This window comes from Ictidomys tridecemlineatus, chromosome 3 (assembly GCF_052094955.1).
Source record: "Ictidomys tridecemlineatus isolate mIctTri1 chromosome 3, mIctTri1.hap1, whole genome shotgun sequence".
NCBI lineage: Eukaryota > Metazoa > Chordata > Mammalia > Rodentia > Sciuridae > Ictidomys > Ictidomys tridecemlineatus.
In genome coordinates this window covers 72627140-72647480 of record NC_135479.1, presented here as the reverse complement: position 1 = coordinate 72647480, position 20341 = coordinate 72627140, and the positions used below count along the sequence as shown (strand labels likewise).

The 20341-nt window shown below is 32.4% G+C and overlaps 1 protein-coding gene across 1 annotated transcript in view; it reads left to right on the top strand.

Annotated features, from left to right (window-relative positions):
• Positions 1–17471, top strand: part of LOC144375674 (uncharacterized) — a 42714-nt gene extending 25243 nt beyond the window's left edge. The window contains 2 exon segments of the mRNA XM_078041119.1: positions 16091–16667; positions 16749–17471. Coding sequence (XP_077897245.1) covers positions 16091–16667; positions 16749–17471 — 1300 coding nt within the window.
• The last annotated feature ends 2870 nt before the right edge of the window (positions 17472–20341 follow it).

Here is a 20341-nt window from a genome sequence, read left to right as displayed (position 1 = left end):
CCATATAGTGAAATATTTGTAGTTCAGGAATTTGATTTCTAAGTGGCTGGATTACTTTGTTAACATAAATTTGACACATAGTTGGGTTGCGTGGGCAGAGCCAAAGAAGTCACCCAATGAGCAGCTCCGTGGAGGAGCCAATCAGCTAGATGTTGCTGGGGCCGCTGTGAGCCAATCATCAGCTGGCAGTCTGAAGGGCAGGGAAACAGCCCAATGAACATCACCGCAGAGGAGCCAATCAGCTAGATGTTGCTGGGGCAGTCTGAAGCTTGCTGGCAGCTGGAAGTTTGCTGGGGCCCCTTTGGCTGTGGCTCTCAACATCAAACTACAGTGATACTAGTGTATTTTAGCTTGAATTGTTTGTGAGAAACAAACTAAAAAGACGTTTCTCTGTGTTTATTGGTGATTTCTGCAACCTCAGGAACCTAGTGAATAACAGCAGAAATAAATAAGTAACCCTTTAGTTTGAGACACAACCACCAAACTAGATGATGTTTTGCTTCTGTTTTCTTTCTTGATTATTAGAAACATATCTTTAAATTTACATGGAACACTTTTGGAATTCTGTTCTGTTAGTTCTTCTAAAAAATCAATGAAAGTGAAAAATAATGCAGTAAAGATAAATAATTAATTTCAAACAATTCATTTCTTAAAATAAATATATTGTTTTCAAATCACCAAAAATTCTGAAAAGTTAGAAAAGTTAAAAGCTTTAGAAATATCCTAAGGAAATTTCTCTTTTGCTCAGGACTGTAGACTATATCTCCAACTCATTCTTCTCTAGAATTGGACTGTGTGCAAATATGAAAAAAAAGTGCTAAGATGCCCCACATGGCTTATAAGTTTTAAAATCCTTAAGGGAGCTCAAATCTGCCATTTTTCTACTTTATAAAATACAAAATCTTTAATTTGTATACTTAACAAACATTTGCAGAAGTGTTATTAAAAATGACCTAAAAGAATGAAAAAAATCATTGAAGTACTGACCCACTGAATATGAGGGATTTATAATATTGAATCCCTTATATTAAATGTCTTTTTATCTTTGTTAAAATTTTCCATGTTTATATTATCAATATATTAATAAAAAAATTATGCATTTAATAAGAAATATTTAATATCCTATTTTATTCAGTCTTTTAAAAATTAGTAGTAATTAATAGTAATAATTTAATTCTTATAGTTGTTAAAGTATGAAACATTTACTTTACAAGCTATGGCTATAGCAACTGAAAAATCCAGCCTAATTTCCTTTTAAGATTGGGAGCCATCTCATCACAAAGGCATGAAAAGTTAATTTCTGCTTCATTATATATTACTGTGATTTGTAAACTTGCTTGAAATGCCTACCAGTTCCTTGAACTCACCCATGTCTGGTTTTCCCTGATGAGATAACATCCTTTCCTGAAACTTTAGTGATGACTCATAAATTCTGGCTTTCTCTGAACAAATAACAACTCACTCTGAAACCTTAGTGGTGTATCATAAATTCTGATGTTGTGATCTAAATTTACTCCCTAAGTGCTAAACCATTTAGACCATTAACCTACTAAGTATCTTTGTATTATGCTTGTGAATATCCTGTTATTCATGTAAGTTCTCAAGTCACCCTTCTTTTGTAACTTTTTGTGCTATAAAACTACAGTCCTAGAGAACTGGAGTGCTGAATTCCTTTCCAATGGGTTTCAGGAGAGACTGTTCTGCTCAAATACGGGACCCCCCAAAGACCACCAGAAACCAATATCGATGTAAGCACCAAAGAGCTGTTTATTGCAAGCTAGCTGAGTCCTCCACACACAGAGAAACTAGTGGCTTAGAGGCCCTGAGCCCGGGGTTTGCAGCAGTTTCATAACTCTTTAAATGAAGGCAGGAACCACACATGCATCATAGCATCTCTCAGCAAATCATCACACACCTTGGGAAAATCATAAACAACTCTAAAACATGATTAGCACATTCACTGGTGGGTACAAGTTGGGTAAGAATGATTGGTTAGTACACGATGGGGATTTATTTGAACAGATTGGGTTAGGCCATGAGGGGAGTATATGCTGAAATATATAGTTTCCCAAAATGTTATCAACCACCATAAACTACTGGGAGAGTCATCTGGCATCCCAGGTATTTTCCCTGTGTCATACTGATTTCTGGCTGCTAGGAGGTTGTTCTGGGTCCCCACCTAGCCTGACTGAGTCAGGGACACCAGGCACAGCAGAACTCTCCTGTTATTTGTAGATAAATAACTCAGCAGGATGGGACTCCCTGCAGTCTCTGGACCAGTCCTTCACTGGGCCACTCTGTCCTCAGTCCAACTGGCCAACCAGGTGGGGAACATATCAGTGCCAGAGACTCTTTGCTGCCTTCCTTATGCTCAAAGGGCATCTTCAGCATCTGCATAAAATACTATATGCCAGGTGTTTTCCTGCAGCCCAGTGTCTTACCACCTGCTGGAGATTGACAGGTGGAATAATTATCAAAATCAAATCTCGAAGGTCCATTTTCCTGCAGGAAATGAGCTGTCATTATTGGGTACCTAATTTCCTTTTTAGCTAGCTAATTTTCATTTTGACATTGTTTTATTTTTACTTCCTTCATTATTATTATTTTGTTTAAGTTAGGTGAACTCAGGGATACTGTAATACTTAGCCATATTCTTGGTAGTGGAGCCAGATTTACAGATAGGTAGTTTGTGTAGTTTGGTAAATTTGGTCTAATATCCAGTAAAATCAAGAATGAACACCATATTAAGGGTGGAGTCCAGGATAAGGGAAATTGAAAATGTCCCCAAGGCCCTGAGCCCATCCCAAGGATATTTTAATGAAGCAGCTCACAGCAAACAAGGAGATGCTAATCTAAAAGCCCTTCCTCCCCAAATTACTCCTTCTGCCCACCTGTCCTCCACACTTTGGGTCTTCCCACCTACATTCCAACACTGCAAGATAACAGAACAAAGGACAGCAATGTGACAGGAATGCAGGATAGCTGAAGGAAGACCTTAGTTATAAAAAAAGCTAAATAACCTTAGTTTAAAAAAATCCCTTTCATGGATTCTACCTCTTTGGTCTCCTTTTTCTTCTGGGGAGAAGTCTTTTCTACTGACTTTAATAAAACTTCTACTTTCCACTCTAAACTTGCCTTGGCACATTTCTCTGGTGATATATTTCAGCATTGGGGAAGCAGGGACTCTTTACCAGTAAACAGCAATAACAGGTTTAAATTTATTTTGAGAAAGGCCCTAGCTAAGTTCCTGAGATTATTTTTGTTATGTTTTGATTTATCTAGAATTTGGTATTGTAATAAAGCATACTGTTTTTACATACATATGTATTCATATGGGGATCTTATTTATATTGTGATTCTTTATTATTGTAATATTATATTTTCACAATATATATGAATAGTAGGCCATGATAAGTTCTTTTTTTAATCTTGTAACTGAAAAGATTTTTGGCTAAAGTTGCATATAAATTTGTAGATGAATTTTTAACATTTATGCTTTGGTTTCTTACTTCATTTAAAGTAAAACTTGATTTTTTTTATTATTGCATTATTGTTGTATTTAATAATCAGGTTTATTTTGACATAACCATAAAACATGAAATATAATTTGCTCCCCTTCAGTATCCAGTAATTCTTCTTTCCCTATTCTCCTACTTTCTTCTATCATATATTTATTTACTGTTTTATTAATTATTGCTTTATAGAATACACATAAAAGTAGACTCCACTGTGATATATTCATATTTGTACATAACAGTTTTGGTGAGATATATTGTCAGTTAAATTGGGTGCAAATTATCACCTTTGTAATGATGAGTTTTACTATTTACATGGGATGTATAATTCAGTCTTTTATGTGCTGTTTGTGACTTTTATTTTCCCATAAGTTCTACACATTTTATTTCTAAAAATATACACATGTGAAATACCACTTGCATAAGGCACCTATGTAAAATTTATACATAGTGTTTTATGCTCTTTTTTAAACTGGATATGTTATGAAATGTGACTGGCCCCAGTGACCATTTTTCCTACAGATTATTATTTATCTTTTCCAAGATGTATATTGTATTGAGCCATGCCCTTGGGCTTCAAGTGTTTGATGAGTACCATTGCATACTTACATGTTATCATGATCACATATGCTCTAATTTCAGTAAGTCTCTTTGATGGGGAGTATCATATATATTCAATAGCACAATAGTTTCCACAAATAGATACTAATTTAAACTCCTTTTGAGTTAATGATTATTAGTTTTAAATGTTCATCAATATTACTTAATTTTTCCCATGATGGGTTTTTGTTTTGTTTTTCTTAAATTTCTAAGGATTTTGAATTTTTAGAGTTAATAAACATATCTCATGTATAAATTTGATGTTCAAAAATCTGTCTTTTATATATTTTTGGCTTAAAAGATGAGAAAAGGATCTAAAAATGCAGCTAGAAATCGATTTCAAAAAAAAAGGAAAAAGGTTCAAATTTTTTTAATTGACTTTTTTCTTTACTCATCATTTATTATAGATTTCTTGTATGATTGTAAGGGTAGGTTATTTAAAGTGGATTCTAGGGATTATCTTTGTTAATTACTATTGGAAAAATAAATAAGAAATTTCTCTACACTACAGCTGCAGGAAAATGAATAAATTTCTTTAAAATCATATGGTAGTAAAATTGTTAAATGACATACTTACTAAACATCCACCCCTTAAAAATTTTTTTTTCTGTAATATTTTTGGCAGTGAATCATGAATTTCATTATCTGGATTTTGGGATTTAATATAAAATCATATGGAATAAAATGTGGCCAATCCTAGAAATATTCATACATAATTTGTTGTTTACTTAATGACATGTGTGAAGATAGCAACTAATGAACATATTTATTTTTAGAAATAGTTACTTTTTTGATTTTCAGTTTCTAATAAGTCTTTTAGATTTATTTTCTTACTGAGTCACTCAGGGCCACTGATGTTTTTTTTTTTTTTTTTTTTTTAATTTTGTAATCTCCAGGCATTTATCCTTCTAAGAAATCTGACTTGTGAGCTCTATTTCTGAAGAGTTTCTTAACATTAAAGAAAAAATAATTATTTAAGTTGCCCCTGAAATGTATTCTCAATGCACTCTCTTCAAAATGAAGAGAAAATAATATTTCCCTAGACTGACATCCCTATGTCAGGAGCTAACAATACATTGATGGTCTTTGAAGAAATTTCATAAATTCTGTCTCTGGGTAGTTTTCTGTGGGCTGCTGAATTGTCATTTAGTATCCAGATACCCATGTTTTTTCATCTATACTATGGAAATAATTTTAGAGGGCACAGATAATGCTCTTCATTGAGGCTATGAATACCTATATGTTCTGTAGTGCACAATAGACAAAGCCGCTGGAATACACTGTGCAGATTCTATTTGGTTAACCATTATCTGCCACTCACATAAATTTTCTTTCAAAAGCTTGTAATAACCTTTTCACTTTAAGCATCCATGCAATCCACATTCCCAAGTATAAAAGTTTGAATCTTTTTTTTTTCTGAATTCCAGGTTCCGTTTCTCTTGTGGTTCAATGTGGTACAAATAATTATGATTTTTTCTTTCTTTTACACTGTGTTTCTAATAAAAATGTTCTCTGCTCCAAACCTATATTTTCCATGTCCAGCTATGTTTAGAAAATGACATAGATAATTGTATTTGATAATTTATAAAGGAGAGTTGAGAATAATTCTTGCTTCTGTTTCCCTGCCTTAGAAACTGAACCAGAACTGTTCTTGGTACTGAAAAGAGAGGACCATAACCAATCAGATATATATTTAAAAAATGGTGATTGATTGTATATTCTCTTCTAAGAACTCTCTGTTCAGATCTTTGGCCCATTTCTTGAATGGGCTATTATTATTATTATTATTATTATTATTATTATTATTATTAGCTTAGCTTTTTGAGTTCTTTATGTACCCTAAAGATTAGTGCTCTATCTGATATATGAGGGGTAAAATATTCCTCCTAAAATATAGACTCTATCTTCACCTCACAGATTGTTTCCTTTGCTGAGAATAAACTTTTTAGTTTGATTCTATCTCATTTATTGATTATTTCTTTTAATTCTTGTGCTATCAGTGTCTTATTAAAGAAATTGGGGGGGGGGCTGGGGATGTGGCTCAAGCAGTAGCGCGCTCGCCTGGCATGCATGCGGCCCGGGTTCGATCCTCAGCACCACATACCAACAAAGATGTTGTGTCCGCCGAGAACTAAGAAAAAATAAATAAATATTGAAATTCTCTCTCTCTCTCTCTCTCTCTGTCCCCCTCTCTCTCTCACTCTCTCTTAAAAAAAAAAAGAAATTGGAGCCTAATCCCACATGATGAAGATTAGAGCCTGTATTTTATTACATTGGACACAGAGTATCAGATTTATTTCCTAGGTTCTTGATACACTTGGAGTTGAGTTTTGTGCATGGTGAGAGATAGTGGTTTGTTGAAGAGACTATCTTTTCTTCAGTGCATGTTTTGACACCTTTGTCTAATATATAATAATTATAATTTTGTGGGTTAGTCTCTGTGACCTCTATTCTGTACCATTCGTCTGCGATCTGTATAAATGTATCTTTCACCTGTAGCATAAAAAGAAGTGATCATGTCCTTCATCTTCCTGAATTCAGGACAAGCATAACTCTCAAATATGGTTCTGTGAACTGAGATTTTCTGGAGTCTTGACATAGTTTTAAGGGTGCTGTTCCAAAAATACATATAATTTATTAGTAATATTTTAAATACATAATGGTAATTTTCACATACTGGAAATTATGGGTTATACTATAAAATTAAATTTTTACTATTTTTATATGAATACTAAAAAAATAATTATCTTTCCGCCTCATATAATTTTAATGTTCAATCTGTTTCCATACAAAAAAAGTTGACTGAAATTTTACGAGAGTGTTTCTGTATTATTTCCATCAATAAATAATATATTTACATATGCAATCTACAAATTCGAAAGGCCTTATATGCAAGTTTAAATGCAAATGCTTTTCTGGGTTGGCTGGATTTTACTTCTCCAAGGATATCTTGCCTTAAATTTGCTGCAGCCTGAGGATCTGGATTTCAATTCCCAGAGCCTCAAATCACAATAAAAAATAAATAAATAAATAAATAAATACATAAATAAATAAAACAAACAAACAAACAAACAAATAAATAAATAAATGTACAGGCAAGACCCTACAATTGTGACATCAGTTATTTCTGGATTTGAGGTTATCTCCTGACTCTCAAAAAACTCACTAGGCTCACATTGAGCATATGAAGAAATAAGTTGTGTCTAATAAGGACCCCTTATATAAGCATTGTCCAATCTACACATATTCAGTAAAGAGTAGCAAGTTTTGACCATCTGATGTGAAGCCTGCCAGAGTGGGTATCCATTTCTAGGCTTCCTCACTTATGTTCAGTGAAACTGATTTTTTTCTCCTGTATAGGCACTTTGTGATTTATAGAGAGGACACGTGGTTCCTAAAAATACAGTAAATGATGAGTGTGCAGCGCAATCCTGGAGGGTGAGTCTGGTTGAAACTCGCTGCACTGACTATGGTGGGAACTGGCAATGATTGGCTAGAATCCCTGGTGTAATCTTAGGTTTCTGGAGTCCTGTGTCTTCTGCTGAGAAAGGTCAGCCATGAATTTCCACTGGCCAGTCAACTTGACCATATATTAACAGTAGACACTGGAAGTCCTATAGTATCCTATAGAATATCTTCAGCCCTTACCTTAAATTCTATGTGAGAACATTTGTGGCAATATTTCCGAATCTTCTCAGATTGTGTTGTGGATTCTGGAGTGAGGAGATCATTTCAATCACAACTCTATGTATTTTTTCCTCCAGGAGTGGGGTGAGATACTCTATATGTATCTCAGTTTTTCTTTCCTCCCGAATTCATTCTCCATCATTTTGGAGATTGTGGTATTGTGGATTGAGCCAGATGTACTGTACCACTTAGCTACATACCTGGTACTTTTTATTTTTTTTTTATCTTCAAACAGTTGCTGAATGTCATTTTAAATTTATGCCCCAGTATTGTGAGTTGTATTTATATATAAAATTTTAGCTTCCTGTTTAATGACAACTTCCCCCTTTGCCAGTATTATCAGTTACATTTTTGCAGTATTATCAGTTACTTTACCCATATTATATTTCAAATGAACATGGTATTTTCAATTGTTATACCAAAAACTGTGTGAGACTTTAAAGCATTTTTTCTCTCTGGGTGCAATGGTACATGCATATTAATTCCAGAGACTCAAGTGGTTAAGTCAGTAAGATTGAAATTTCAAAGTAAACATCAGGAACTTAGGTAGACTAATTAGACAAGTAGAAAAATCTGTGTCAAAATTTTAAAACATGGCTTGGTATGTAGCCCAGAATTAACATGCTGCTGTTTCAAATCCCCAGTACCATAGAAAAAAATCAAAAGCAAATTTTTTTTGTTGTTTATGAGCATTTTACATGATTGAAAAGTAAAGAAGAATCACTTGATCTTGGAAAAATCATCATGTGTTTCTATTCTTCCTTTGTGTCTCTAAAGGCAGACAACCTCTCAGAGTGTCTTTATGCTCAGATTTCCTTTTGTGGAATGTATATGAGAGCATTCTCATTCCATACTCTGGTATTTTCCTGGAACTGTGTTTCATAACTATGTAATATGAGGATCCCACAGCTGGCACATCTAATGCCTCTCATAAGTCCATACCAGTACTTGTGGCTTTTCTTGTTCAAGAGTAGTATGAATGTAGAGAGCTTAGTTTCTCAAAGAAATAACTGAGAGAACTCTCAACTTTCATTTTTTTAAATGTCTTCACTAATTTTATAGTCTATCACAGTGTTTCTTTCTTCCATATTCATATAATTGGAGTACTACTTACTATTCCACTTTTTCAGAGTAGCCATGCTAACAGCTCTGCTCATACAGAAGATCTTATAGTTGGATGGTGCACTAAAATTCTGATGCAAGCTTTTTAGATTCCAGGGTGCTTTATGCTCACTGGAAAAAAAATTGATGTGCAGTTATTTCAGAAATAAAGAGGGATCTCTGATTGTAACCATTTTTCTTCAATAATATTCCGGATTTTAGCCCATTACAATGCTTTCACACCAATATGAAAACACTCTTTTTTGATCTAGGGAGATTTGCACCTGCACAGTTACCAGTGCTTTCAATGCTTTCAGGTTTCACATGTAGTCCATTGAATGGAAAATGTTAATATCAGGACAAATTACTTACAGAAAGAATTGTTTAGGTCTGGTGTTATTAGTAAAATGAGCTGGGTGAGAGAACTCAGGAAGTGCTAAACTGCCACTTTGACTTTCAGTGGTGGTCTGTATTTCCCTGTTAATTTTTTGGTACTGTCTAGATAAAAGTTGAACTGTAAGCAACAGCTATTTGCATTTTTAGAGAATGTTGGCAAATCCCTCTAAGGGATTAAGGGGTTACCTGAAAATTTAACACCTCTTCCACTCTGGTCTAATGGAATAAACCCCATGGATCTTGCATGGCCATAGAAAACCACTTATTTTTCCCTCCTGGAGTAAATACTCATGTATATCTTATCCCTTCCTCTGTGTGTACAGATAAATTAGCATTTAAACTACAGGCAATTTAGAGTTAAATAATATATTTCAAACCCAAATCAATCTTCCTTTATTTATATTAACACTGGATTTGGGCATTTTGTTCCAGTAATTTTGCATATTGCTCAAATCAGAAAAATCTTCAAGTGCATTCTACTTATCTCTTGGTCGATTTTTTTCTCAGTTTTCCAATTTATGTGCCCCTAATTCCTTTACAGTTTTTAGAAGGACTCAAAACAGGAGTAAATATTCATTTGGTGTATCCATAAGTGGAGGGAGGTTCATATTCTGCTTTTATTTATTTTTATTTTATTTTTAAAAATTATCTCTCTTTATATCGGCTCTTTGGTGGATGCTTGTGTATAATTCCAGTGTCACACACATTCTGCACACAAGTCACTTTTGTAATCTATGCCTTTTAAACTAACATCTACCTTGAGGTTGGATTGTAGCATTCATTCACATTAAATATTTTATTGATATGTTTTGGTTTATATACTTATAATAATTAACAATAAAAATATATTTGCATACATATGAACTGCCCTATGTAGTGTTCTGTATTGTGATTTCTTTATTTTAAAATTACTACACTATTGTAATATTATAATGTACATTAGTGTCAGGTAATGATCACTAGTACATTTGCTCTTATATATGAGACAGTACTTGTCTAATTTTATATACATTCATCTTTCCAGGAAAATTTTAGAAGTTTTTGCTTTGATTTGATTCTTATTTAACAAAATGTAAAGAATGGTCAAATTATGACCAGTTATTATTAAAGTGTACCTTGGGAAAAATGATCATTTCATAATAGTTTTATCCTTTGTGAATATGTTGAATATTTGAGTTTTTATGTTATTTTCTGTATTTTTATTTTCTCAAATACTGCATATTCCTTTTGTAAACATACATGTATACGAAATGCAACATTCATGTGACATCAGCATAAAACATACATGGTATTTTATAGTATTTGTCAAACTGGATATAATACATCAAACCAAAATTCTAGCTCCTAGAATTTACATTTTACAAAGTTTAATAATTATTTCTTCCTCTTTAGCCATATCGCTTGGTTTCAAATCTCGAAGAATGTGGCTGTATTATCATGTACAGTTGCTGTAATTTTAGTCTCTGTTTCCTGTGTGGGTGTATCATATACATATGGTTACAAAACAGTTTCTACAAATGGATAATAAGAGCTTAAATTATTATTTTAATTTTTTATTGCATTTAATCTACATATTCATCAATACTAGTTAATTCATCTATATGATGTGATTTCATTCAATGTTACCTAATTTCTAAAGATTTTGAGTTTTCATGATTATTGAACACTTAGATTTATCCTTTTTAAAGTGACTCTTCAAGAATTTTTTTTCTTTTACATTCTGTTGTATCTCTTCTTCTTATAAGTGTTTGATTATATGTTAGGAAATAATGTTGTTTTTTTTTACCTTGTCAGTTTTGCAGCTTTTAATGTAAGCATTTGATGAATAGATTTTTTGTATTGATATTTTGTAATTTATAAGTTTAAGTCTATTATGTTGTATAATTTTGAAAACAAAAAAACTATTTTTTTCATTTGTGATATTAAGGATTAAACCAAAGTGTCTTAATGCTGAGCATATTCTCAGCTGTGTTTTAAATTTTATTTTCAGATGGGGTTTGGTCAATTTCTTCAGTTTGCCTTATATTTTGAACCTCATGCCTTAGACTCCAGAATAGTAGATATTTCAGGTGTGCACCACCATATGAACCCTATCTTTTGTAGGTAAACTTTTGAGCTTTGTATGTTCTTATATATTTCAGTATTATTTATTAATAACATATTCAGCATTTAATGTGTCAAAATATGTTGTTATGTTTTATGAGTGAAGGGATAAAATAGCATTTCATTATCACACTCTTTTCTCAATATCCTAGCATGTTTTAAGAGTTTTGTTGTTGGTGTTTTCTGTAGTTCCACAATTTATTTTATAATAAGGTTTACCCTGATTGATTTTACTTCATAACATCAATCATGTGGCATCATGGTATTTTGGTCAACAGTAGCCTTTATGTACAACCATGGATCTAGCAAATATCTTAGCCATGTACTAGTCTATACCATCTATATTCTGTCATTGCACTCAGAGATTTGGAAAATTGCAGAAGATTCTTAGGATAAATTTTCCAGAGTGTATTTCCATTAAATGAGAAATCATTATATATGCCTATATTTGCAATTATATACTGTATAATTGATATAATTTGTATTTGTTGAATTTTCAAATTTGCTAGTGCTTTTTTAATTGTATCTGCTTTTTAAAAATTTGTATTGAAAATTGAACCCAGGGGTGCTTAACAATAAAGCCACATCCTCAGTCTTTTTTAATATTTTATTTAGAGACAGAGTATTGCTGAGTTGCTAAGTGCCTCACTAAGTTGCTCAATACAATATATATAAGACAATATTATATATAATATTGTCTTAGAATTTATGATCCTTTTTTCTTATCCTCCTCAGTCACTGGAACTATACTTGTCCATCACTAGACTGGGCTCATTTGCTTTTTAAAAGCACCAACATTGATACTGGTAACCCTGTGTTATGTTTATCTTTAATAGCTTCTAATTTTGCTCTTTTGCTTAAGACTTTCTTTACTTTTAGTTTTTAAATTTTACTTTTTATTTGGATAAATGATTTAATAATAAATTCTACTCATTTTATGGCTTACTAATTTTTTGTATGTTTTATTTTCACCTCAGGTATAGATGAATTCCAATTTTTTCCAGCTGTATGGAGGTCTAAGTGAAACATAATAATCTGTATGGACATTGTTAAAGAAATGGAACCACAATTTTACCCAGTTTTTTGACTGCACTGTATATGCCCAAAGGACATTAAATCAGCATATTACATTGACACAGCCACATTAATGTTTATAGCAGCACAATTCACAATAGCTAAACTATAAACCCAACCATACAATGATGAATGGGTCCATTCATTGATGACAGGATAAAAAACTGTTGCTTATGTACACAATAAACTATGAATCTGCCATAAAGAAGAATGAATTTATGACATTTCCCAGGAAATGGGTGAAACTGTAGATTCTATGCTAAGTAAAACAAACCATTTCTTTAAAACTAAAAGTTGAAAGTTATTGCTGATATGTGAAATCTAAAGCTCATAAATTGGGAAGTGTAAGAAAAGAAAATCAGTAGATTGTACAATGGTAAATAATGAATAAATAAATAAATAAATAAGACAAGGATAGAAATATAAAAGATATATATCTGTAAGTGAATCCTACGATTGTAGCCACCAACAAGAACAAGGTTTTAATTAGGATAAGATATATCCCATGCTTGCATAATACCATAAAAATCGATTTTACTGTCATGTAGAACTAGAAAGAAGCAATAAAATAAAAAAATAATTATATGTGTTTGTAGAGCTATATGTATATTTTATTATAAATATCATACAATATAAACATCGATCAAAGTTTGTATATATATGTATATAATTTTGTATGTTAAAAAATGTTAAAATTATAAAACGGAAAATTCAAACAGTATTGTTGTTACTATTTTTTATATTATTAACATACCTAAAATCTATAAAATGTTTGAACTTAAAATAAACTATTAAATATTCCCATTAAGGGGTCTGTCTACCTTGTTACATTTCAAAATTTCTCTTATACCATTGATATTGAGATTAGTAGAGAGCTGACTACATATTCATAATAGCCAGCTCTATCAGAGAAATAACAAATAAGATTCTACACATTAGTAAATCTCTGTTTAGTGGTTGCACAATTAAAATTTGAGGATTCCCTTTCTCAATTACCATGGTTTTCTCATCTGAATAATATGTATAATTTAGATCAAGATATAAAAAATTACAAAATATATTTTTTAATAATACCTGAGTTTTATATTGTGTTTCATAAATGTGGAGTATGTATACTTTTTTTAACTTAATTCACTTTTTATGCAGAAGTAGATAATAGTATCATTGTGTTCCAAAACACTACCTACATGATAGTCTACTAACTCTAATTTCAACTGTAATTAAATTACAGACTGTGAAAATATTCCTGTGGTCAATGTGTTATTTATTTACCTATTCTTATTTTAGGAACTGTTAACATTTATGGATATAGCCATTGATTTTACTGAAGAAGAGTGGGAATGCCTTCAGCCTGCTCAGAAAAATTTATATAGAGATGTGATGCTAGAGAACTATAGAAACTTTGCCTTCCTGGGTAAGTTTAAATTCCCTTTAAAATTATTAATTACTAATTATTATTTAATATACTTCTGTTGCAGAGTATCTTCTGGGAACTTCTCTATAAAATGAGTTTCAAATTGATGTTTCAAAGAAAAAGGGCATTTTTAGTACAGATATTTACTCTCTCTCTCTCTCTCTCTCTCTCTATATATATATATATATATATATATATATATATATATATATATATTATATATATATATATATATAATTTTACTCTTTAACCTGTTTCTTTCTTTGTGTGTTACACATCCTTCACTTTAGATAAGAAGTACCTAGTATAATTTAGTGATGTAAACTAATATAGACTACACATAGCAGGGGACACAGTTGAGTCATTCAAATGTCAAGGAGAAAGCCAAAGTGAAAAATGTTGAAAGAGTAGTTATCCAGCAGAAGAAATTTTCAGAAGCTTAGGTTTATTTGTTTTGATTGTAATCATTGAACACATACTGCCTTATATTTATCACATTTTCAAATCCATTGTTCTCTGTTTTCCTTTTTAGTGATGTCCCAGTTTATTCAAATTAACCATCAAAACTTAGCTTTTGTTGTGAGGGCCAGCATGATCTGTTTCAAATCTTCTTGTGAGGAAACCTTTAAAAAAGCAAACAGAAGAGAGAGACACACACACACACAGTGAAAAAGAAAAAAGAAAAAAAAACTGGCCATCCCTCTTAACAGCTGCACATATAATAGCCCCAAATTACATAGCTTCCAATACCATGACTACATTCTAACCCAGTGTTTCTTTAACCCCAAGTGCTAGCTAACCAAGATTAGGTATAGTTAATACAAATATAGAGCCCCTTTTTCCCTAATAAAATTACCACAGAAACTAGATAGTGCACCTGTAGATTTGTCTTAATAGCTTCAGGGAGAAACTCCTGGGCATTACATTTGTGGGACTCAGGGTGCCAGTTACAATCACCCCCAAACTTTCCTGTCTATTCCCAGGCTAGAATACCTAATAGCTCTGTTTTTTTAAAGGCCTTTTGAATAAATAATATTACTTATCTCCTTAATGCTGGTGGGGACAAAAAATAGGGCAGGCATACACAACAGCAAGTTCCAACATCAGTAAACATTCACCTATGAATATTTTTGACCCAGATGAAATTGAGTAAACATGAAGTTAAACAATCCAACAAGTCCAAAATCCATCATCTTATTAAACCTTATTAAAATTCATCCAAATATTATGACCATAGGCTATGCAAGGGTTTTATAGTCTTTTAAAATGTTTTTATAAAAAAATTTTTAGATATAAGTGTGTATATTTCTTATTAAATTTTTTTGTTCATATTTCTTTTTAAGAGTCCATTGCCTCTGTAACCTTGTTGAATATTTATGGTATTATCACTCAAAACCTACTAGTTATTTTTAAGTCTCTATATCATGGAAGACAAAAACCATATTTTGAACACACTTTGAAAAAGCCAGAAATTTTTGGATAAGTTTTACATTTCTCTTATTATACTGACAGTGAGGTAGATGGTAGATATTTCCTAAATACACAATACTATCTTATGAAGGACAAAAGGCTATTAATGATACTTTTCTACACTTAATTATATTACTCTTTTAATGATGTTCTCCTCTTGATTACTGTGGTCTCTACAAAAATTTGGATAATATTCTCAAGGCAATTTTTTCTGTACATTTTTATTGAACTAATATATTTTTGGATTTATGGTGACTTTAGATTTACTGATCTGCTAACTCCTGAGGTATTTATTTTACCTTAATTTCATGTTATGTATGCAAAATATATTTATCCCAGTCTAATAGGTATTGTTTTTTACTTTTGTTTACTTCAGTAATGACTCCTAATCATACCCAAGAATATTCACCAGAAAAGGGCCTAAAACATACATTTTATGAAGCGATAAGTGCAAAATATAAAATTTGTGATCATAACTATTTACCACAAAAGAAAATATGGAAAACTACAAGTGAGAGTGAACACCATAAATCATATAAAAAATCAGGCCTTCTTCACCACCAGAGAATTTATACTGAAGAGAAGCCCTACAAATATAAAGAATGTTGCAAGACTTTTAGTAAAAAAAAGATCTTATTTACCACAGAGGAAGCCATAATGGAGAGAAGCCCTACAAATGTAAAGAATGTGCCAAAGCTTTTGGTAGAAAATCACACCTTATTCGCCACAGGAGAACTCACACTGGAGAGAAGCCCTACAAATGTAAAGATTGTGGCAAAGCTTTTGGTGAAAAATCAGACCTTATTCGCCACAGGAGAACTCACACTGGAGAGAAGCTCTACAAATGTAAAGATTGTGGCAAAGATTTTGGTCAAAAATCACATCTTATTTGCCACAGTAGAACTCACACTGGAGAGAAGCCCTACAAATGTACGGAATGTGGCAAAGCTTTTGGTCAAAAATCAGACCTTATTTGCCACAGTAGAACTCACACTGGAGAAAAGCCCTACAAATGTAAAAAATGTGGCAAAGCTTTTGGTAAAAAATCAGTCCTTATTTGTCACAAGAGAACTCACACTGGAGAGAAGCACTACAAATGTAAAGATTGTGGTAAAGCCTTTGGTCGAACATCAGTCCTTATTCGCCACAGGAGAACTCACACTGGAGAGAAGCCCTACACATGTACAGAATGTGGCAAAGCTTTTGGTAGAAAATCAGTCCTTATTTGCCACAAGAGAACTCACACTGGAGAGAAGCCCTATGAATGTACAGAATGTGGCAAAGCTTTTGGTGACAAATCAAACCTTATTTGCCTCAGAAGAACTCATACTGAAGAGAGTTCTTACAAATGTAATGATTGTGACAAAGCTTTTGGTTGAAAATCAGACCTTAGTTGTCACAACAAAACTCACAGTGGAGAGAAGCCCTACAAATGTACAGAATGTGGCAAAGCCTTTGGTCAAAAATCAGACCTTATTTACCACAGAAGAACTCACACTGGAGAGAAGCCCTACAAATGTAAAAAATGTGGCAAAGCTTTTGGTCAATAATCAGTCCTCATTTGCCACATCAAAACTCACACTGGAGAGAAGCCCTACAAATGTGAAGATTGTGGCAAAGCCTTTGGTCAAACATTAGACCTTATTTGCCACACGAGAACTCACACTGGAGAGAAGCCCTACACATGTACAGAAAGTGGCAAAGCTTTTGGTAGAAAATCACACTTTATTCACCACAGGAGAACTCACACTGGAGAGAAGCCCTACAAATGTAAAGATTGTGGCAAAGCCTTTGGTCGAAAATCACATCTTATTTGCCACAAGAGAACTCACACTGGAGGAGAGAAGCCCTACAAATGTACAGAATGTGGCAATGCTTTTGGTAAAAAATCAGTCCTTATTTGCCACATCAGAACTCACACTGGAGAGAGGCCCTACAAATGTAAAGATTGTGGCAAAGCTTTTGGTCACAAATCATACCTTATTTGTCACAGCAAAACTCACAGTGGAGAGAAGCCCTACAAATGTCCAGAATGTGGCAAAGCTTTTGGTGACAAATCAAACCTTATTCGCTATAGCAGAAGTCACAGTGGAGAGAAGCCCTACAAATGAAAAGAATGTGGCAAAGCTTTTGGTCAAAAAATAGACCTTATTTACCACAGAAGAACTCACTGGAGAGAAGCCCTGCAAATGTAAAGAATGTGGCAAAGCTTTTACTCAAAAAACAGGCTTTATTTGCTACAGGAGAACTCACACTAGAGAGAAGCCTTACAAATGTAAAGAATGTGGCAAAGCATTCACTCAAAAATGATACCTTATTTGCCACAACAGTACTCACACTGGAGAGAAGCCTCACAAATGCAAAGTGTGTGACAATGTTTTTACTCAAATATTACACCTTTTTTGCCACAGAGCATTTACACTGGAGAGAAGTCTTACAAATATAAGGAATGTGGCAAGACTTTTAGCAATTAAACAGGCCTTATTCACCACAACAGAACTCACACTGTAGAATAGCCCTACAAATGTGAATAATGTGGAAAAGCTTTTAATAATAAATAAAACTTTATTCACCACAGCAGAAGACATCCTGGTGAATGTGAAATGTGAATAAAGTGATAATACTTTTAAAGACATACTAAACCTTGGGGCTGGGGTTGTGGTTCAGTGGTAGAGTGCTAGCCTCGCATGTGTGAAATCTTGGGTTTGATACTCAGCAACACATAAAAATAAATAAGTGAAATAAAGGTATTGTGTCCAACTACAACTAAAAAATAAACATTAAAAAAGAAAGACTAAACCTTATTAACAACCAAATTTATACAGAAATTTATACTACAAAGTGAAACAATGCAGCAAAGATTTTAATAAGAAATAAATTTTTTCCCCACTAGGCTACTTATTCTGGAAAAAAAGACATCTAAATGTACAGAATGTAGAAACATTTTATATTATATCATATATTACTAGACATCAGAGAAAACACACTGTAGAGAAGCTCTACCAATGAGACCATTTTACCATTACTCTAAGAAAAGGACAACATTTGATCCTCACCACAATAACCATAGTGAAGAGAAAATTTTTAAATATGAAAATTGACAATTTGACAATGCCTCCAAAATTTATTCACCAATACTCAGCACCTGTGGATACATACTGGTTAGAGAAAAATACAAATGGAAAAAAAAAAACCTGTAGCCACATGTTTCTTAAACACTGCTTATTTTTGGAGAATTCATTGTGCCCAGAAACTCTAAAAAGTTAAATAATATTTCCAAAGTGTATTTAAATTTTAAATTCATTGAACATCTGAAAAACCATACTAGTAGAGAACACTGAAAAGATTTTGTCCAAAATGTATGCCTTATATAACAATAAAACATTTATAATAAATTTGAGAGTATAGTAAAGTTATTATCTACATATTACACCTTGATGTATATGAGGATCAGCAAAATAAAAAACTCATTTAAGTTTAGAAAACAAGTAGTTGTCTTTAACTTTTGCTTAAATTTATTAAGCATTATCAAGTTATTTTGTAGAAATATTAGTCATAAATATCATACATGCATAGTGATGAAACCGTATCTTTGAAAGAATATAATTGTTTTTATAAATCAAAAATTACTATTTTCACTGTTGAATACTGGGAAAAGAATTATATGAAATATATTTTTGATGTTTAATACTGAAGTGTAATATTTTAAACTTTATTTTTTTTTGTATTTCAGTTTAAGTTTAGGTATTTGTATACACTGAGCCATATTCCTAAGCCCACTCTCCACTTTTTCAAATTTTGAGACTGTCTTGCTAAGTTGCTTGAAACCACACTAAGATGCTGAGGCTGAATATACACTTCTGAAATTTCTCAGCTTCCCAATTTGCTTGGATTACAAGCATAGACTATCATGCCAGGTTTACAGTGCATTTTTTTTTTACCTATATTTACCTTATGTATGCAATATGTCTTTATAACTGAATATTTGTTTATATGTTAACCCTCATGTTTTGTATCCTGTTTTTAAATTACAGACATCATAGTGTTCCACTTGACTAAATGTTCTATGTAACAGTGAAACATACTGTTGAGTGAATAATACTCTAGCATCTGTTAATACTTTTACACATTTTAATTAAACTCAATGTGGAATAAAATTTGCTTAAGTCAGATTATTATTTATTTCTGTTTGTATTTATGGTGAAATTAAGAGTTTAAGAAGGATATAGATATAGGAAAATAAGCCCCAGAGTTTCATATCTTGATTTATAAATGTTAAAATTTTTACTTTTTAACATTTTAACATTTCCTAGTGATTTTAATAGACTGAATATCCACAAACTTAAAGATAGCTCTTACAGGAGAGAAGAATTTTGTTTTTCTTGTGTGCATAATGGCCTTCTAGACTTCATCCTCATTGAAGACATTTCATTTTTCTGTGAATGAGGTCAAAGATCAGTAATGTCATGTACATTAGTAAATTCTGACATCCTTGTTATTTTTTGGTTATAGGTGGACACAACATCTTTGTTTGTTTGTGGTGCTGAGGATCAAACCTGGGCCGCACGCATGCCAGGCAAGCATGCTCCTGCTTGAGCCACATCACCAGCCCCCTGGTTGAATATCTTGAGCTCAAAGATATGGAACCTGGGAGCCAAAAGAAGTATGACATAAATAATGAGTTGTTTTTTTTTTTGCATAAGGCAAATTGCACTTTTTTATTTGATTTTTTTACCCGTGACGATCTACATTTCTCTTCCCACAATGGTGTTTTGATTGATGGCGACTTCTGTGATTACAGGAGGCTTAAAATGCAGCTACATGTGTTTGAGTCCTTTCACTGGTAAAAAATACTATAATTTGTACTCTAATAGAAGACTCAAAATGGTGCTAGAAAAAAACTATTGTTTTTAATCTGCCTCTTTATTCATGGTTTTCTAATGGTTTTGATGTAGACAATTCAGACCATTTCTGATTAATG